The sequence below is a fragment of the Helicoverpa armigera genome, chromosome 10, assembly GCF_030705265.1.
Source record: "Helicoverpa armigera isolate CAAS_96S chromosome 10, ASM3070526v1, whole genome shotgun sequence".
In the NCBI taxonomy this organism is placed as follows: Eukaryota; Metazoa; Arthropoda; class Insecta; order Lepidoptera; family Noctuidae; genus Helicoverpa; species Helicoverpa armigera.
In genome coordinates, this window is record NC_087129.1 from 11966840 (window position 1) to 11985210 (window position 18371).

General features: G+C 36.3%; 1 protein-coding gene across 1 annotated transcript in view; it reads right to left on the reverse strand.

Moving 5' to 3' along the window:
- Positions 1-18371, reverse strand: part of LOC110374217 (protein O-mannosyl-transferase TMTC1) — a 113760-nt gene that overhangs the window by 56235 nt on the left and 39154 nt on the right. Inside the window, exon 2 of the mRNA XM_021331827.3 lies at positions 13220-13561. Coding sequence (XP_021187502.2) covers positions 13220-13551 — 332 coding nt within the window. The 5' untranslated portion in view covers positions 13552-13561. The remainder of the gene's footprint in view (positions 1-13219; positions 13562-18371) is intronic.

Here is an 18371-nt window from a genome sequence, read left to right on the forward strand (position 1 = left end):
ATTATGGTTTGTGCGTTTGTACTGAATGTTGCGATGTTTTGAGCATTTCAAAGATGGTTTTGAGACCGTTTGTTTTCGTTTGAGTGAGCAGATATTTTGTTGATATTTAAATTATATTTGGTTTAAAAATGTAGCAATAGAATATTTAACTGATAATTGCAACAGAATGATACAATAGTCTTTAAAAGAAAACTGTTATAAAAATCATTTATTTTGTTTGCTTATGATAGCTATCACGAACTTTTTGGGGATAAGACCCTTCGTAATTCATAATTTTTCATAATTCACCTATTCAAAAGTTTTGCAAAAACAGAGAATTTTGTTCGAGCTATAACGCATCCACAATTGACAGTTCGTCTAACGCCTAACACAATTCGTTTTAAAATTATACCAAGAGTAACATCCACCATAAGCTTTCCAATTTTTATACTGCGACCAAGATTTTTCGCTCCCATCCCCTCAGTGTGTCCTCCCCTCAAAGGTCTTCATCGTCCAAGTATTTTGTGTAAGAGCTCGTCAATATTTGTGCGTTTGCTTTCATGCTATTTTTGCTCGAGTTGAGGGCGAGCCCGAGTGTTTGTTCGACGATTATCAACAAGTTGTTTCAAGGGTTAATGGAATTGAATCGATCAAATTGAGCGTTTTTTAAATGGTTTTTGAGAGAGGGGAATTTTGGTAGGTATAGTGTATAACGATTGAATTGACTGTCTTTTTTAGATGTTTTGCCATGATAACAATTGAGATTACTATTTTTACACGTATCCAATATAAATGGCTGATATTGAATAATTCCAAAAAGAGGCTTTCCAAATAATTGAATTCAATGACTGAATGAAAATGGGCCGAAAACGGAATAGGTGGACTAAAAATCATGACGATTATGATATTGACAGATGGAGCAGTTTCTTTTTAATTACACCGATACCTATCAACAACAAAGATGACAAAACATAGCCATCTATCAGTCTAACAAAACCACAAATCACATCAGTTTGCGCGCGCTAAGTCGCCAATTACCATCGATCAATATAAACGAAATATCGGTCATCTGATGTGGTAACGAGTGGGATCTGTCGATCTGACTGTCCATGGTCCGGTCATGTCATTACATGGAAATTGAGACCAGTTTTGATAAAATGAATGGCAGTTTTGGGTAATTGATTTTGACTAGTGGGTTTAGGTGATAGATAGATAGTAGGGGTGGTCAGTCAGGTAAGTATTATAAAACTTATCCCAACACAAGGGTAGGAGGATGATGATGATAGAGGTAATAAACATTTCTGCTTTGGTTCTGCTATCTTGGAAAGAGGCAGTCAGAGTAATTGGCTACTTTTTATAAGGGTTCGGGAAATAAGTAGTCCTCTTGGCACTCTGGTGGTACCTTAGGGATCAGCTAATATTTTCAGAACAAAAAGTATAACAATTGTATACGAATTTTACCTACCTACGAGCATCTTTTATTTTATAACTTGCCCGTTGACAAACATATTTTTTCCAATAATTAAGTACATGCCAATAAATCTTTCAAAAACTATCTAAATCAAACCAAACCCAAACAGTTTGAACCACAAGCGATCCGTCAGGCAGAAACCCTAATCCTAGCCTAAAACTCATTGTCTCGGGTACGTCTCGACTGAGCGCGTACGCGTATTGCTTGCCGAAGTGACAAGTGACTCATTGTGAGAAAATGGCATCAAAAACTGTTAAATGTGTGAGCTGCGATGTTGTGATTAACGAACTTCTGGCGTTTCTAAGAAATGTCTTGGAATTCATGGATGAAGAAAGCATACATCAGTTGTGTACGTCATCCTTCACAGCTGATGATATTGTCAAAGCAAAAACTTTGCTGTTTGAATCGATAGCCACTTCGAAGAAGATGCCAGTTCGTCGAAAAGACGGCAAGAAAAAAATGTCCAGGGATTTAGACGACATAATATGTCTAATGAAAGCAACAGATCCTGATCTATTTCCGATATTTGTGGCCAAGGAATTACATAAACTTCCACCTGTGACCTTTGATCATGTCGATGCGACCCGGCTTTTAAAGGACATCTTAGTGCTACAAAACAAGTGCAAGGTCTTAGAAGAGCGTATGGTGACCAAGGAACAGTTTGATGTGCTTAAGTTCGAAATACAAAATATGAAATGTGCGTCATTAGTAGACTACCATTGCTGTACCCCTAAAACCAACGTAAATAACAGAAGGGGTGCCTGTTTGGATAATAGTGTCGCATTGGATAGTGGCCCTATAGGTTTGCAGTATTTGCCGATATCATCTACGCAAAAAACATCTGATACTATGGTGAATAACTTTGTTTCGGTAGATTCGCCATCAATTAAAATAAATCGCACTAATGACGGTTGCTGGAAAAAACACAAACAAAGAGACACAGCGGCTGCGACGGGTGCAAGCGAGAGCGCGACATCTGCAGACCCAGAAACGAGTGACGCAGCGCCGGCGGGTATGAGTGAAACAGACAATGCGCTGTCAACGTGTGCGCCTGGGCCGATTGAGGCCCCTACCACTATGACGTTTGCGACTGCGGTGTCGACCGGAACTGTATCGAGTGAATTAAAAACAGTGAACAGTTCTAGTATATGTGAATCCAATGTGAATAGTGAGCAAATAGTAGTGGACCAAAACAATGAATGGACATTGGTAAAACATAAGTCATCGAAATTGAATAGGTTAGTTAGTCAAAGGGGTCGTGCTTCTCCTGAGCCTGATGTTAAATTTCGAGCGGCCGATGTGAAAGTGCCATTGTTAATCTCAAACGTAAGTACTGACACCCAAGAGGATGATATTATTAGGTACATTAAGTTAAAAACAAATGAGAGCGTGTCTTTGAAAAAGATTAACGTTAAGTCTTTTAAAAAGTACAATGCTTATAAGTTATTTGTTTCAAAGCATAAAGTAGATGTATTTTTGAATGACAAGTTGTGGCCGGAGGGCATTACTTTTAGGCGTTTCGTACATTTCATGTATCGGACTAGCTCAGAGCATAAAGTTAAAGTTCATTAATATATATTTATAATGTATAATAGCAGTAACTTGAAATTTACTACTTTTAATTGCCAATCAGCAAAACGCTCAATTGATAACATTCGAGGAATTTGTACGTGGTCAGATCTTGTAGCCCTCCAAGAGACATGGCTTCTTCCTCATGACGTGTTGATGTTAGGCACCATAAGTCACGACTTTGAATTTACTGGTAAATCAGCTGTCGATACGACCGTCGGACCGCTAAGAGGGAGACCCTATGGGGGAGTCGCCATTCTCTGGAGGAAAGGTATGTTTGACTCAGTTTCTGTTGTGGACTGTGTAAGTGAGCGAATTGTGGCCATTAAGGCAGTTATTGGTGAGCGTTCTATTCTTGTTTTTTCTGTCTACATGCCAACAGACTCGCTGGAGAATTTGACCATCTTTACAGATCTTTTAGGTGAAATATATGCTATCGTAGAAAGTTCTGACACTGAAAATGTATTTATATTAGGCGATTTTAATGCGCACCCAAAACAAAACTTTTATAATGAGTTGACTAGCTTCTGTGCGGAGCAGTCATGGGTTTGTGCCGATATACAATTTCTAGGGCTTGAGCATAATTACTACACATATATTAGTGATGCGCATGGGTGTAGGAGGTGGCTGGATCACTGTGTAGTTTCTTCGGCGGCATGGGAGACTGTCGTGGATGTAGGTATAGATGAGGATGTATATAACTCTGATCATTTACCCATATATATTGTATGTGATTTAAGCATAGTTAAGTCGAAACTGGTGAGTCAGGCTGTGCCCCGTGCTGCGACTATATGGGGTGAAAGAAATCTTTCAGAAATTAATAGGTATAAGTGTTTGTGCAATAGTAAACTGTGCGATATTGATTTCCCCCAAGAATTTATAGAGTGCAGTCATGGGTCATGCAGTTTGGCTGAACATAAAACTGTTTTAGATGAGATGTATAATCGGATTGTGAACATTCTTTGTGAGGCAGCTGAGCAATCTAAAGAGAAGGGGGACAATGGACCCAGAAAGTACAGATCTTTGTGTGGCTGGAATAAACACGTCCACAAGGCTCACAGCGAGGCTAGGCTTAAATTTAAATCCTGGATTGAACAAAAACGTCCAACTGATGGTTGTTTTTACGAACAAATGAGAGAGGCTCGTAAAGTTTTCAAAAGTCGTTTAAAATGGTGCCAGAATAACCAAGAGCAGATTAAAATGGATATGTTAACAGAACAGCGAGCTTCTAAGAATTTTGGTAAATTCTGGAAATCCACAGGTAAATTAGATTATAGGCCTAGCCTCGCGGTGAATGTGGGGGGGAAGAGTGATCACGGGGATATTGCAAACCTGTTTATGGAACATTTCCAAGTGCAATCTCCCCTTGGTCCCTCTGCTCCTACTACTGACACTGAGAATTGCTGTGGGGAGGCGGAGACACTTGTGCATTTCTCTGCCATGCAAGTCAAAAACGTCGTACAGGGAATGAGCAGGGGGAAGTCCCCCGGTCATGATGGACTTAGCATTGAACACCTGAAATACGCAGGAGTTCACATGCCGAGGGTCTTGTCACTGTTCTATACAATGTGCCTACGCCACTCATACCTTCCAGATAACCTAATGAAAACCATTGTAGTCCCCATCGTTAAAAACAGGGTAGGGGACATATCGAATAAGGGTAATTATCGTCCAATTTCCTTGGCGACGATTATGGCGAAGGTATTGGACAGTCTGCTTGATTCAAGTTTGAAAAATATCTTAACCCTTCATGAAGCACAGTTCGGGTTTCAGCCTGGACTCTCAACTGAAACTGCTATATTAAGTCTCAAGCATACTGTTCAATACTATACCGATCGTAAGACGCCGGTGTACGCCTGCTTCCTTGACCTCTCAAAGGCCTTCGATCTTGTCTCTTATGATGTGCTTTGGGAGAAGTTGAGGGACAGGGGTGCCCCTGCTGAGATACTGAAGACCCTGCGGTACTGGTATTCCCATCAAATTAATCAGGTGAGATGGTCTAACACATTGTCCCTACCGTATAAATTGGAATGCGGTGTGAGACAAGGTGGCTTGACATCTCCTAGGCTGTTTAATTTGTACGTAAATGACCTCATCACCGAGCTCAGCAGCATGCGTGTGGGTTGTCAAATAAACGGAGTCAGCGTTAACAACATTAGCTATGCGGATGACATGGTGCTGCTGGGCCCGACTGCTGGGGCAATCAGGGACATGCTCAAAGTTTGTGAGACGTATGCTGCCTCACACGGACTCACTTACAATGTGACCAAAAGTGAATTTGTAGTCTTTAAGGCCGCGGGTAGATATCCAGATTCTGTTCCAGATGTTATTAAGTTGAATGGCCTTAGCTTAAACAGAGTGTCGAAATTTAAATATCTTGGACATTTCATCACTGAAGACCTTAAAGACGATATGGACATAGAGAGGGAGCGTAGGGCACTGGCGGTCAGAGGTAATATGTTGGCGCGTAGATTTGCTCGTTGTTCGGATACTGTAAAGGTTACACTTTTTAAAGCATACTGCCAGAGCTTTTACACGAGTAATCTGTGGGTTAACTACACCAAAAGATCGCTGGATGTCCTGCGCATTCAATATAATAATGCTTTCAGGATGTTGTTGCGACTGCCCCGTTTCTGCAGCGCGTCGGAGATGTTTGCAAAGTCTCACACAGATGGTTTTCAAGCCATAATGCGTAAAAAGACCGCGTCGCTGCTGTGCAGAATGCGGAGTAGTCGCAACTATATTCTGAGAGCTATTGCGGAGAGTTATACTCCCAATATAAGATGTTTTGTGCGGAGGGTGATTAGATAGGAAACTTGTCCTTCCTGTCTGATCATTCCTTTATTAATTTATTTTCATGCTTTTTATTTTTCTTGTAATTACTAACATTAGGATATAAGCTATATGTAATACTAACAACACTATGGATCTTTGTTGTCCGAAATAAATGTATTTTATTTATTTATTTATTTATTTATTGTCCGTTACGGATTTCACACACGGTCACACATCGGACGCGTTCCGGACGACCTATAACGTAAACCGCGAATCGCGTGCGTAATGCTGTGTGTATATTGACGGAAGATATGTTAAATTCAGTGTATCGTTTTGGTCATCTTTTTTAGCCTCTTCTCAAAAGGATTAGCTTCTTGATGGGAGTACAGTTTTTATAAGACGCGTCTGCTTACTAACGCAGTCAGGTTAGATTCATTTATTTAGAAACTCTTTCATAGCTATTTCCCGCCATTTCACTCATGTGCCTACGCTACTCGGAGAAAGACTAGCTTTCTAACAGAGTAATTTTTTTTCAAATCAGTCCTTTTATAGCATTTACGCCACAAACCAACAAACTAATAAAAAAAACTTTATTATATGTATTAGTATAGATATAAAAACTTAATATTTGATAGAAGGTACATTTATTGTCTTTTTACAAGTAATACACTTATAGTGCACTGGAAGTGTTCATTCTATGCAAACTATTTCATACCATGTCACATTACATGTAGCATTGAACATTGATATCACATAGTGTGTACGCAGCATAAGCGTGCGGTTTGTTGCAAATTGTATGCAGATCGCATCGGGACTTCGGTTTTCATTTTATAAGATTGTTTGGGGAAATGTTGTATTGTGGCAAGAACGTATATATTATATTCGTATGTTAATTGAATACAAGGAACGTTTATTCAATTATGTCGTCAGATGAAGCATAAGCTACCAAGGCTTTTACAAAAATTAAGTGAAACTAGTACTTGTTTATTTAGAGGATATTAAAACTTTTATTTTAAACTAGCTGGTGCCCGCGACTTCATCTGCGCAGGTTTAGTATTTCGAACAATATGTTTACAAATTGTAGCCTATGTGTTATTCTGATGTACATATAAGCTATATTATTGTAAAGTTTCATTAAAATCCATTCAGTAGGTTTTGCGTGAAAGAGTAACAAACATCCATACATCCATACATCCATACGTACAAACTTTCGCGTATATAATATTAGTAGGATAATTACGTCTTATCTAATTACATATAAGTTTATTCCATTGATAAGTGTTATAATTATGTAGTACATTTTTCACCAAGTTCAATTCACAAGAGTTTCAAAAATTTTGAAATTATTGTGAATTAGAATTCGCACTAGAAACCTTACGAATCCTTATTTCTCAGTTAACCACTGACCTCGGAATTATTTACAATATCATCATAATTTTGATGTACCTACGGTATTTTTATTTTCAACCCTTTTAACTCCGACGTAATCATGACAAAAATTGTGGGCAAATTATTCAAAGTCCAATCTCAGTTTACGATGGGACAACCCCATCGTTTTACCGAGTTGTCGCTTTATATCTTTTTAGCTAATAGATTATTAATGGTAACATCATAATTTTGTGAGACCTGGTAATAATTCGCGGAAGTTTTTCCTGTACAAAAATTATCTAAAAGTTGACATAAAATAGTTAATTAAGAAAAACTTTATGAAACTCTTCTAGTTTAGAAAAGGTGCTTTTAAAACCACATCCTGTATATTTTATTGAAGTTATAAAAAATACCGGCACGTAGTAATTAAAATCACTTTTATAAACATTAAAACATTTATATACGCGATAAATATCGAGTTGCAGTCGAGTACATTAATATAACATTTACAATTTAACATTGGACCCCGGAAACCATAATATGAAATCAAAAATAGTCTTCAAATCACTCAGACATAATCTCAGTTTACGATCTCCTCATCATCACATCAGGTGCACAACAATTCATCAAGCAAACTTCACGGAGTATTAGGTGACAAAGATTAATACACGCCAATTTATTCGGGCACCGCTGCGGAGCGTGGTCTCTTTAATTCGATCGGTTTGCGCGGTTGGCACATACCCCAAGTTGCTATTTATCAAGGCTCCTGTTAGTAATAAATAAATCGAGTTTCGTCTTGTTAGCTCGGAAAAAAGTCTTTATGAAGCGTTTATTTCGCTAAAGTTATGAAGTAAATTCGTCAGATTTCGAAATTGGAACGTGGGCGTCTGCGTTATTTATTGGCGGTTGAAACTTTGTGAAATAAAGATGTTTGTGTAAAATATAGTGTCTAAAGCTGAGGTCCGAAAAATTCGCGCTTCATCATAAATTTTGTATAAAGCTTATCTGTCATAGTAATCCAGGTTTTATCCAACACAGTGTTTTCAGTATTATCCTTCTAAAAAACATTCAGTGTCAAACACAAATGCTTTTAAAGCATTAACCTATTTTATCAATTTCATTTCTATACAAAGCTTCAGCGAGGCTGATGCGAGCCGAAAAATAAATACCAATAACATTCTACAGCCTTTCACACACTGTTATCAATAAAAACAGTGATAAAGTTCTATCTCACACCCCGACATTCACACTATCAGATGTAAGGAAATGTTCACGTTTCTATAAAAAATAAGATTACACGACCTCTATACGTCTGCCCCTTGGGTGTTCGTTCGAGGGTAGTGTTGTCGCGTGTCCCATATTCCCGGAACGTCGCAGTTTTTCCGGAACGATGGTTGCCCCGCGGGATATTGAAAAGGTCGGGATTTTCGGAGCTCGCCGCTAGTTTTAGAGCGAATAGTTTAAATAAAATACGGTGTGACTTGTAAATAAACGATGACATCAGCTTGCGTTCGCTAGTTTTTTTTTTTTTGCTTTTAAAAATTCTATATTATTTCGTGATCATAACGTAGTTTCTAATGAAACCTTCTGATAAATAAACTTAAACTAAACAGCAAGATTTCGTTAAAATCTCCTCCATTGTTAACCTCTTCTTTTACAAGATACCTTCACAAGCATCCTGCAAAACTAGCTGCATAGTTGTAAAACAATAAATAAATTACGCCACAATCCCCAAGAAAAGCGACTCCAGCTAGCTTGTACAAAATATAAAAAGGACCGAAAACCCCGTGGCGCCGTCGCCGCGTCCCGTATTCCGGCTCCTTTAATTCCGCGTTTCCGTCCCGGTTCCCGGGTTTATTACGGGCGGCACTAGTTGGTCCCTGCTATTGGTTTTTGCTGAAAAGCGCCCCGTGTAATCCGATTTCGGCCGCTTTCGTGTTTGTTTTCATAGTCTTAGTGAAGTTATACGTTTTATGTTTGTTTTGTGGTAGTTAAACTTTAGCGAAAATATTTTGTACTTAGTCGCTGGTGTGCAGTTTTAATTTGTTACTTTATTTTGCTTTGATATTATTATGTTTTATTGGGAAAGTTATTTTTATTACCTACATTGTCACCACTTACAACAAATTAATAAGTATTGATTTTCAGTTTCTAGCTAGCTTATTACCACCAATTTATAATTATAGAGCTGATGGTAAAATGACAAACTTTTGACTTTCATGAAAATATTTTTAAGCAAACTCTTGAAGTGTGTCGTAAAATTGCAAAATTATAAAAAAAGAAATCAAATTTTCGTTCAATTTAAACGGGCAGTCTTTCGAAACGAAATTAAAATTCTGGCTTCATAAATACCTCTGCTTGTAAAACTCATAAATCGAATATTTTTGTTAACGTGAGACATTGACTCAAAACTCTGGAACATGAAAAAATGACAGGAACAATTTACGAACTGCCAAAAATGCTTCAAATTCCAAAATCAGGAAATTGAAAAATGACATAAAGGGGACGTTTACTGTTCGTGTATTTATTTTGCTTTATGATTATTAAGTCAATGGGAAAAACGTTTTATTTGACTTGTTATAAAATTTACCGGGACTTTGAAAAAGAACTATATGTGTATATTGTTTCCAGTGTGCACTCGAAATATTTTTTTGTAAATCAGTTTACCAATAACTTGGTCATTTACAACAAAAATAATTAATTCAGAAAATATTTTACCACTTTATTAGAATGTGTGAGAATACCTTTACATTACCATAAGTATTTAAATATGTATAAGCCGATCCTTAATTAGAAGTAGGCCGAGCAAATGATGTTTATTTTTTATTATAATATACATCAAACAATATATTTTTATTATACTCTAGTGGCCTAACAATATAAGTAACTTGCCCACACAACGCAATTAATGTTAGATGTAGGGTTGTTACTCACTACAACATTCCTACTATTAATAAATTATTGTTACTACAAAGCTTACAAGTACTACGACTTTTGTATTGCGTGGGTTCGATTCCAGGTCAGGCAAGTACCAATGCAACTTTTCCAAGTTTGTATGTACTTTCTAAGTATATATTGTACACCAATGACTTTGTGTCGGATAGCACGTTAAAATGTAGGTTGGAAAAATGCTCGGAAGATGGTCTGAATTTTTCTGCCAGTTATGTATAATAGTAAAACTATGTAGGTACACTAATTATATTCTTGTGAAGAAAACATGAGTGGAAAAAATAGGTTAATATGGTTCTAAGCGGAATTCTAAGTTAATAGGAAAATAAAAGCTTATGAACAGGTAAAAACAAACTTAGAATCAATTTTACCTTAAAAAAATATATTAAAAAGAGTGTTTTTTTCATGAAAGAATAGGGACAGCCCTAACCACATATAATTTCAAGCTCCAATTTGCTTGTACTACAGTTGGCCAAACAATAGAGCATTTGATAGTCCCTTACAATTGATATACCAATCAAGCATTCGCTGCATGATTGATTGGGTCTGATACATCAACTTGAACAATAACAGCACGTGTATCGATCTAGATAATTTACTACGTTACTTAAGTACTAACATCGTTATTTCGAACAAATGGCTAGTCATGTAATTAAATTTTGATCGTCATAATTGGTCTTTAACGTCTGCATCTTCTTTGACAAACAATCTACTCTGCGGTTTCAAACTTTGAGATATAATCATCAGACTTTATATCGTCCCACTGCTGGGCACAGGCCTCCTCTCACACTGAGAATAATTGAGCGTTAATCACCACGCTTGCTCAATGCGCGTTGGTGATTTCAGACTATATAGTCCAGGTTTTAATAATACAGTCCAAGTCTAAGCTTTGAAATATACTTAGTAAAAAAAACTATTACCTACTGAGGTATAATAATAATTATTGTGGTATAGGTAATAATTTAAGGAAAACGGGTAGCGTTGACCCCAAATAACTTGAGGAAGAGGAAGATAAACTAATCAATTAATATCATTTGTGTAATAAGGGTGTTGTATATTAACTAACTTTCATCTTTTCCTAAGTGTAAACAAAGCAATTGAATAAGTGTCCTCACAGCAAAAATAGTAGCCCACATGCTATGTTTATTTAGTAGAAAATAATAAGTATTCATAAAACGTGATGAAATAACTTCGTAGGAATTGCCCTTGAAGATTTTATTTATGTACTGAATATATTATTCTTAACATAATGTAGAAAGAAATTAAGTAATATTTGAATTATTTATTGGTTTTCTTGAAATATTCATAACGCATGCCGAAAGTATTTCTAATTCTATAAATACAATGCCGACTCACTAACACATATTATCCAAAGCTAGTTATTAGAGTAGCCTAGTAACGGTTAAAGTGGCCTTAGTACATTTGCTGTCATATATTTATCATTTAAAACATAATGTATACTCATACATAAGTCTAAACGTGTAAGATATACTTACAGGGGTCGTGCTGGTATTTAAATAAAGTCGACATACATCGATATACATACATACGCATATAATATTTTTTTATTTATAGCATCCAAATCGTAGCCCTGAACAATAGTATTCAGTTACCCCTAAAACTTCGATATCTTGCCCCAACGTGAGGGCTGCACTAATATTTCATGATAGCACGTGCCACAAAGACATCCTTATCCGAACGTCGCTCGCACTTTACCGAAATGTTAATTTATAGCATTCGCCGGTTTTTTCGCGCATATAATAATGGGTTCGTGGTATCTTCGCGCTTTGTCCGGGCACGGCTTATCGGGCCGGCTAATGCAGGGAAAATTATGTAAGAATTTATGGGACGCAAGGATTAAAAACTATTTTTATGTACCTGTTTGGTTAGCTGGTTTTCGTTTTCTTGTTTTGGGTATTTTGTTTAATGTCGCATTTTGGGATGAAGAGCGTTATTTATGATTTTTCAGGGGCTAGCTTTAGGTAACGACGACGGAGCGCTCCTAGAATGACCAAGTCCAGATTCTGTAAGACCCACGACTAAAATCACGCATAATTGTAACTTGGCACGAACCCGCCATACAAAAGTATATGTAATATGGCAAAAGCCATGCACGGTGTATTGCTGGCAAAACTGGCAATACTGGCAGGGGTTCGGCTCGCCAGTCAGTTCAAATATGAAGCAATAATGTTACGCAAACCAACTAGCTTTGATGTTTTCTCTTGAACGTTATAAAGGAATTATATTAGCGCTTTTATAGAATTTTATGTGATGTTTTTAATGGAATTTGTGTTTAAGATCTCTCAGGTCCAAAATATTATATTGATACTATGAGTGAAAATCATTCGAATAGTTTTAAACTTTCTGATCTTAGGGACACTTTTGCATCTTTTAGAAACAGGAGTTAATTTCAGGAACTAAGTAACACTTACTACTTCCAGTAACACTTCATGAAAATTAACAAAACGATTCAACTACCATACCTAATACATTCCAATTATTACTATTTATCATTATGTAATTTCAAATCATAATATATTTGAGTCACTGCTCCTTTTGTTAAGCTGTAGCCTAACTGCCTATCATTACCCATTTCCAGTTTAACGTTTCATTTGGCCAGTAATTATAAGGTCTATTCCACACAAGCTTGCGTGGTACGTGCGTTAAATAAACGCACAATTGCGTTGGAACAACAGTTTGCGAGTCAATTTGGTGAATGTTGCGATGCTCGATGCTAACGTGCGGTTGTGTTGACCCAATAGCGATTGGCAATTGTCTTTATAGTGACATACATGCCATATCAAACTAGAGCAAGTTTTTTGTGTCATCCAATTCGGGCCGTGTGTTCATAAATAATTTTCAAAAATTCAGGCATAATTCTAGCTCACATTTCGATATCACATTGAATTTCGATAGCTAGACGTCCATGCAGTTTTTTACACTTAAAATAGAGTTCTAAATAAATAAGATCCTTCTAAAGCTCATATTTTATGTAGAATCACGCGCGGCTCAAAAATCTAAACAAAAGCTCCCTAAACGAATAACATGAAATGTTTTAAAATGTTTTTCTGACTAGTTAAACAATACAAACTACAAACTAAAACTCACCTAAAACTCAGCGTAGTCAACGGCCGATAAGACTTATGACTATTAGCATCCGCCATCGGCATGCCCCAGTAATCATCTAAAAACAATTGCTTCAACGAGTTACTCCCCACCACGTCCCCATTCGTCACTATGGCGGGTATATCGTCATGGACAAAGTCCCCGTTGAGGCTGTTGACGTAACTGAGGACAGCTGTCGTGGTCACCATGACGTAAATTGTGACGTCACTGCAGAGAGACTTTGGTGGTGACTCCTCGCGGACAGTCGTTAGAGATCGCCGCTTCATTTTTGGGGAGGTCCGAAGTTTTAGTATTACATTTCTACATCTGCACATTTGATGGGTTCTGAAACAAAGGAAAATATTTTTGACTTAGTACAAAATGCAAAATATTTTTACAACTATTCAAAATAAATGCACCAGTTTGATTGGTCGATAGTTCTGATGTTTGGAAAGTATACCTCTATAATCCTGTGAATGGATCCGTATAATAGACGAATAAACGGGGAATCACACAGTCACAACGTAACATTTATTTAATTCTGAGCCTTTTTTGTACGTCATGGAATAATAACTAAATAAACATTTACAAAGAATATTGCTTTCGAAGATCCTTAGCCTACCTTAAATTACTGTACGGAAAAAATGCAACTGAAAAATATCTGACACTATAAAGTCTGTACAAACCACAACACTAGAACTACATGAGCGCTCAAGATTCAGTAAATGCCACTAGAAATGACCGCTGCCAAATATTCCAATAACCATATTTTCGGCCGCATTTGACCTCGTTCAGAACATTTTTACGCTACAAACGCACATTATGGGCCGAATTCAAAAATTCCAGGACTGCTTTCAATATTTTTCTACGCAAACAATACACCAATTGAATAGTTTTCCATTATTAGTACAGAATTTGCTTTTGTAAAGCCTTATAAAATAAAAGGGCAATTATTTTTAAAATGTTAAGAAAATTGCTAAAAACTGAAACAGTCACAATTGTTTTGTTTCAATTTGTGGATAACCAAACAACTCGATAGGTACCTACTATTGAACTAAGAAATTGCACGGGAAGTTTTTTAGTTTTCATTTTAAAATTCAATAAATGATAAAGTTAGATATTAACATTTGAATATTTAAAAAAGAAACACTTCCCGAAATAATAATCCCTTTAAATTTTACATAAACCTACACGTAAAGCCTTAATAAAACAACAAGTTGACATTACCTATACTAATAAAATCATTTCCCATTGACAAGTAAACAAAACTTCGCGAACAAATAAAAGCTTTTCCCGCAAAGCTGATGGATCTAATTTTTCACGGAGACTGAGCCAATTAGGCCAGGCAGTGTATTCTGTATCAGAGGCTTTTTAAATAAGAACAACCTATTAAATACTAGGTACCAGCGTGTATCTTGAAAACCAATGATAGGAAAGGTGAAGGGAAACATCTTGAGGAAACCTGAACTGACGTCTGAATTAGCCAATCCGCCTTGGGCAAGCGTGTTGATTAACATACCTTCTCTGAACGAGAGGAGGCCTGTGTCTTGTGGGGTAAATACTCTAAAACAATAAATACTATCAAAACCGGAACGACTTCCCGTCACAATAAATTAGACCACAGACAAAACTCAAATACAAAACAAAGAAACAAAATACAAAATTACACCTGAAAGCCTTATAATTTAATTTCAGATTCGCATTCACGCTCGCGGCGATTTTATTAAAACTACCGCCGATATAGAAATCCCATCACGAATAAAACCTCCGAATTCCATCCGTCTGTTCGCATGATTCCAACAATAATCTAAATAACTATTTTTCAATATAGCCTCCGCCATATTGCCGACTTATGAATTTTCGTCTGGCCTACTCACAACGGAACGTGCCCAAAATATTAGATATTAAAGGGAAAAAATCCGCCCGCAAAATTCGGTTAGGACTAAATATAAATATTTCGAGTTCCAAGCGATATGCTTTTGTTGCTTTTTGAGTGAGATTAATGTTTTAACTTGTAGTAAAACATGTTTTATTATTGTGTCTTCAAGCTACACTTAGACCTTCTACACATTTTTAATACTACAACTTTACACTTGATTGCAATATAAACAATGCAGCGATACTTCATTACACTTCAGGCTACACATATCACCCACCCTGTTCACATTACGCTTTAATAATTACACCCAGCTAATTCACAGGTAGGTTGTACTAATTTATGACCTTTAGTGTACTTTAGCATGTTTATTAGCCTCATAAAATTAATGAACACAACCTCGCGACTCACTTGATGAAGCGAGCTCATAATTTCATCCAATATGATGAGAAAAATGTCGCAAAATTGACTACATTTTGAGAGAAGTACTCGACAATTTTGTAAAGACGACGAAGAAATATGTTTTGCTGTGTACATTTTTTTGGTATGCAGTGTAAATTGCGTTTGGAGATAACAAGTTTGGCTTTACATTTGTGATGAATATGATTTTTGACGGCATTTTTTTTCCTTTTTCATCAAAAACAAACCTGAAATATCGAATTACCTTTTGAGTTGTCACCTCAAAGATGGTCGCAAAAGAGATATTAAAAAACATTAAATGGCAAGGATCAAAGGGATTTGGGAAATAATATCAAAAACGTCGTTGTACAACGCAATATTAGGAGGGTCCCTTGTCTATGCGTACTTAGGTCTGTAATATCATAACTGTGATATTAAGATTGTATGAAGGTCAGATTCTGGGATCATTCTTATTATTATAAGTGCCTGAATGTATTAAAGACTGGGTATAAAGCTTCTAGTATACAATTATTTTTTTTTATTTTACTATGTACTATATAGTTAATTTATAACAATTGAATTTTAATTTTGGTATGTAAGTACAGCAATTAATTACAATATAATTGCAGCTAATAATTGTACAAAGTAATAAAAAAGCAGACATACAATTCCAATTTATGATTTAGAAAATTTAGAAAGTAATAAAATATCTAAAGCTTTAGAGTAGGGCTTAAGTTCTTTTCAGAATATTATCCTCCATCAAAAAATTCTCGGTCAAAGTCCGTCTAGGTATTATAAATGGCGGACTAGATGTAAAAGATGGCTTAATAATGATAAAGATTCTTCGTAATTATTTTATTTTCGTCAGAAACTAGAATTTTTAAGTATTCGGTGGATAATTTAATAGGTTACCTACTAATAAACCAATTTTAATGCTATATTTATATCTATGTTTGTTGCTTGATAGCATTCGTACTGTAAATTATGTAGTTTAGTGAGGAGCATGAGTTAATTCAATCCTGATTGACAAAGTATAATATGATCATCTGCTATATTTATTGCAGTAGGTATCTGGACCCAATCACCAGAATGAAGCAGCCGAAACCGCGAGCAGAGGATAGTGTAAAACTAAAAAGTAATTTGCAAAATTAAGTCTAGACACTACTTCAAAAAATGAATTATTGTGATTAGCTGAAAACCAGATTGCCAACCAGACATTCATTAGATAATGCTTTATAGTTTTTGATACCGCAAACTATCTGGTAGATACCCATTCTAGAATACTTGCTATTCTTGCCTTTCCATGCCTATTTCTTTGACTATGCGATTAGAAAAGGTCCCCCATCTGATGTTATAAAAATGTGTATAACCCCAAACAGCTAATTTAGGGTATCAATGTAAGCGACCGTTGATATAAACATTCACCAAGTAACCATAGCAACGGAGTAACTCAGTATTTTTTAACGTACTCCATCATTGTTTACGTAAACAAAAGTCGAGCAAGCCTTAAAAAATCTTTTCATTCCAAGTAACCTGAGACGGAATCCTTACACGTTCGCAAAAAAAAAATCTTAAAAATAAAAATATATTTTGAAGTTATATTTCGCCCTAATTGTTCATTTTAAGGGGCTACGGCTGAAGCCTTGTGAACTCGTTTTGTGTAAACGAAGTAAGCTGAAACGATATTTGAACAAATAGGTGTATAAAGTACGTGTAATATAATACTAAGTTGGCAACGCAAATTCGTTCGTTACTGCGAAACTAGGGTTTTATTTTCATTGTTAACGCTTAAAGTAACGCTATACTTTTGAATCTTTTTTTTATTTTATGTTTAGGTATGTAGTCAGTGGATATTTTTTTTAGTAGAGTTGGTATAAATTGGATTTTTGGAAATTAAAGGTTGTGTTAAAGGCTCGAGCAGACCGGATGCGTATGCGTAACCACGTCGTAGTCACGCGCGTAGTTACGGCGTAACCATGAGTTGTAATGTATGGAAATGTATGAGACAGGCCACACCGCTTGCGTAACGACGCGCGTGTCTACGTTACGCAAGCGGTGTGGCCTGCATACATTTCATTACCATGCGCGTAATACGCATCCGGTCTGCTCGAGCCTTAAAGTTTATTTAATTTTCACACATTAATTATGTTGCTATTAAATTAATACGCAGTTCAGTAAAGCGAAAAAAAACTTTATTTGACTACTTATAATATATGAGGAAAAAGTGATGCTTCGTTCTGTAAGCAAAATGTAATACATAAAAAGAGAACTTAAAAACACACTTTTGACATAAAATGTAACGTCACAGATAAAATAAAAATGCACAACGTAATTTGCAATATCAATTCCCCCAAGCCTCATAGCACAAAATGTCCAATGACTCCCAAACGCCCCCCATTCACGACAACCATCAGTCAGCAACATAGAAAACACAGTCCCCAAACCCCCATACAAAAATACACGTCAAAAATTAATACAAAAGTGCAATTAGCGTCGCTGTTCAAAAGTCCCCGATTCCCCCGCAGTATCGACTGCTGACGGCTATAACCCGGTATATGCTTATGAATTTAATTTAACCGCCATCTTTATAGAGCTCACGTCGCTCGCATAAATGCTAAAGTCTCGCCCAGCTGTGCTCGTGACGTCATGAATGTTGGGTTATGTAAAAATTTTGGAACCTCCTACTGGGTACTGATGGAGATTTTGCCGTTGGTTATGCAAAGAAGCTATCAAAAATAATAATTTGGAACGTTGTTAAAGAACCTTATTTTTCGTTGGCTAATTTAAAAGGAATGTCCTGTGTGTTGTATTATTATTTTAATCTTCACATCGTAGTAGACATGTTTTTCATCAAGAACTACTTATTCTGAGGCTAAGTTT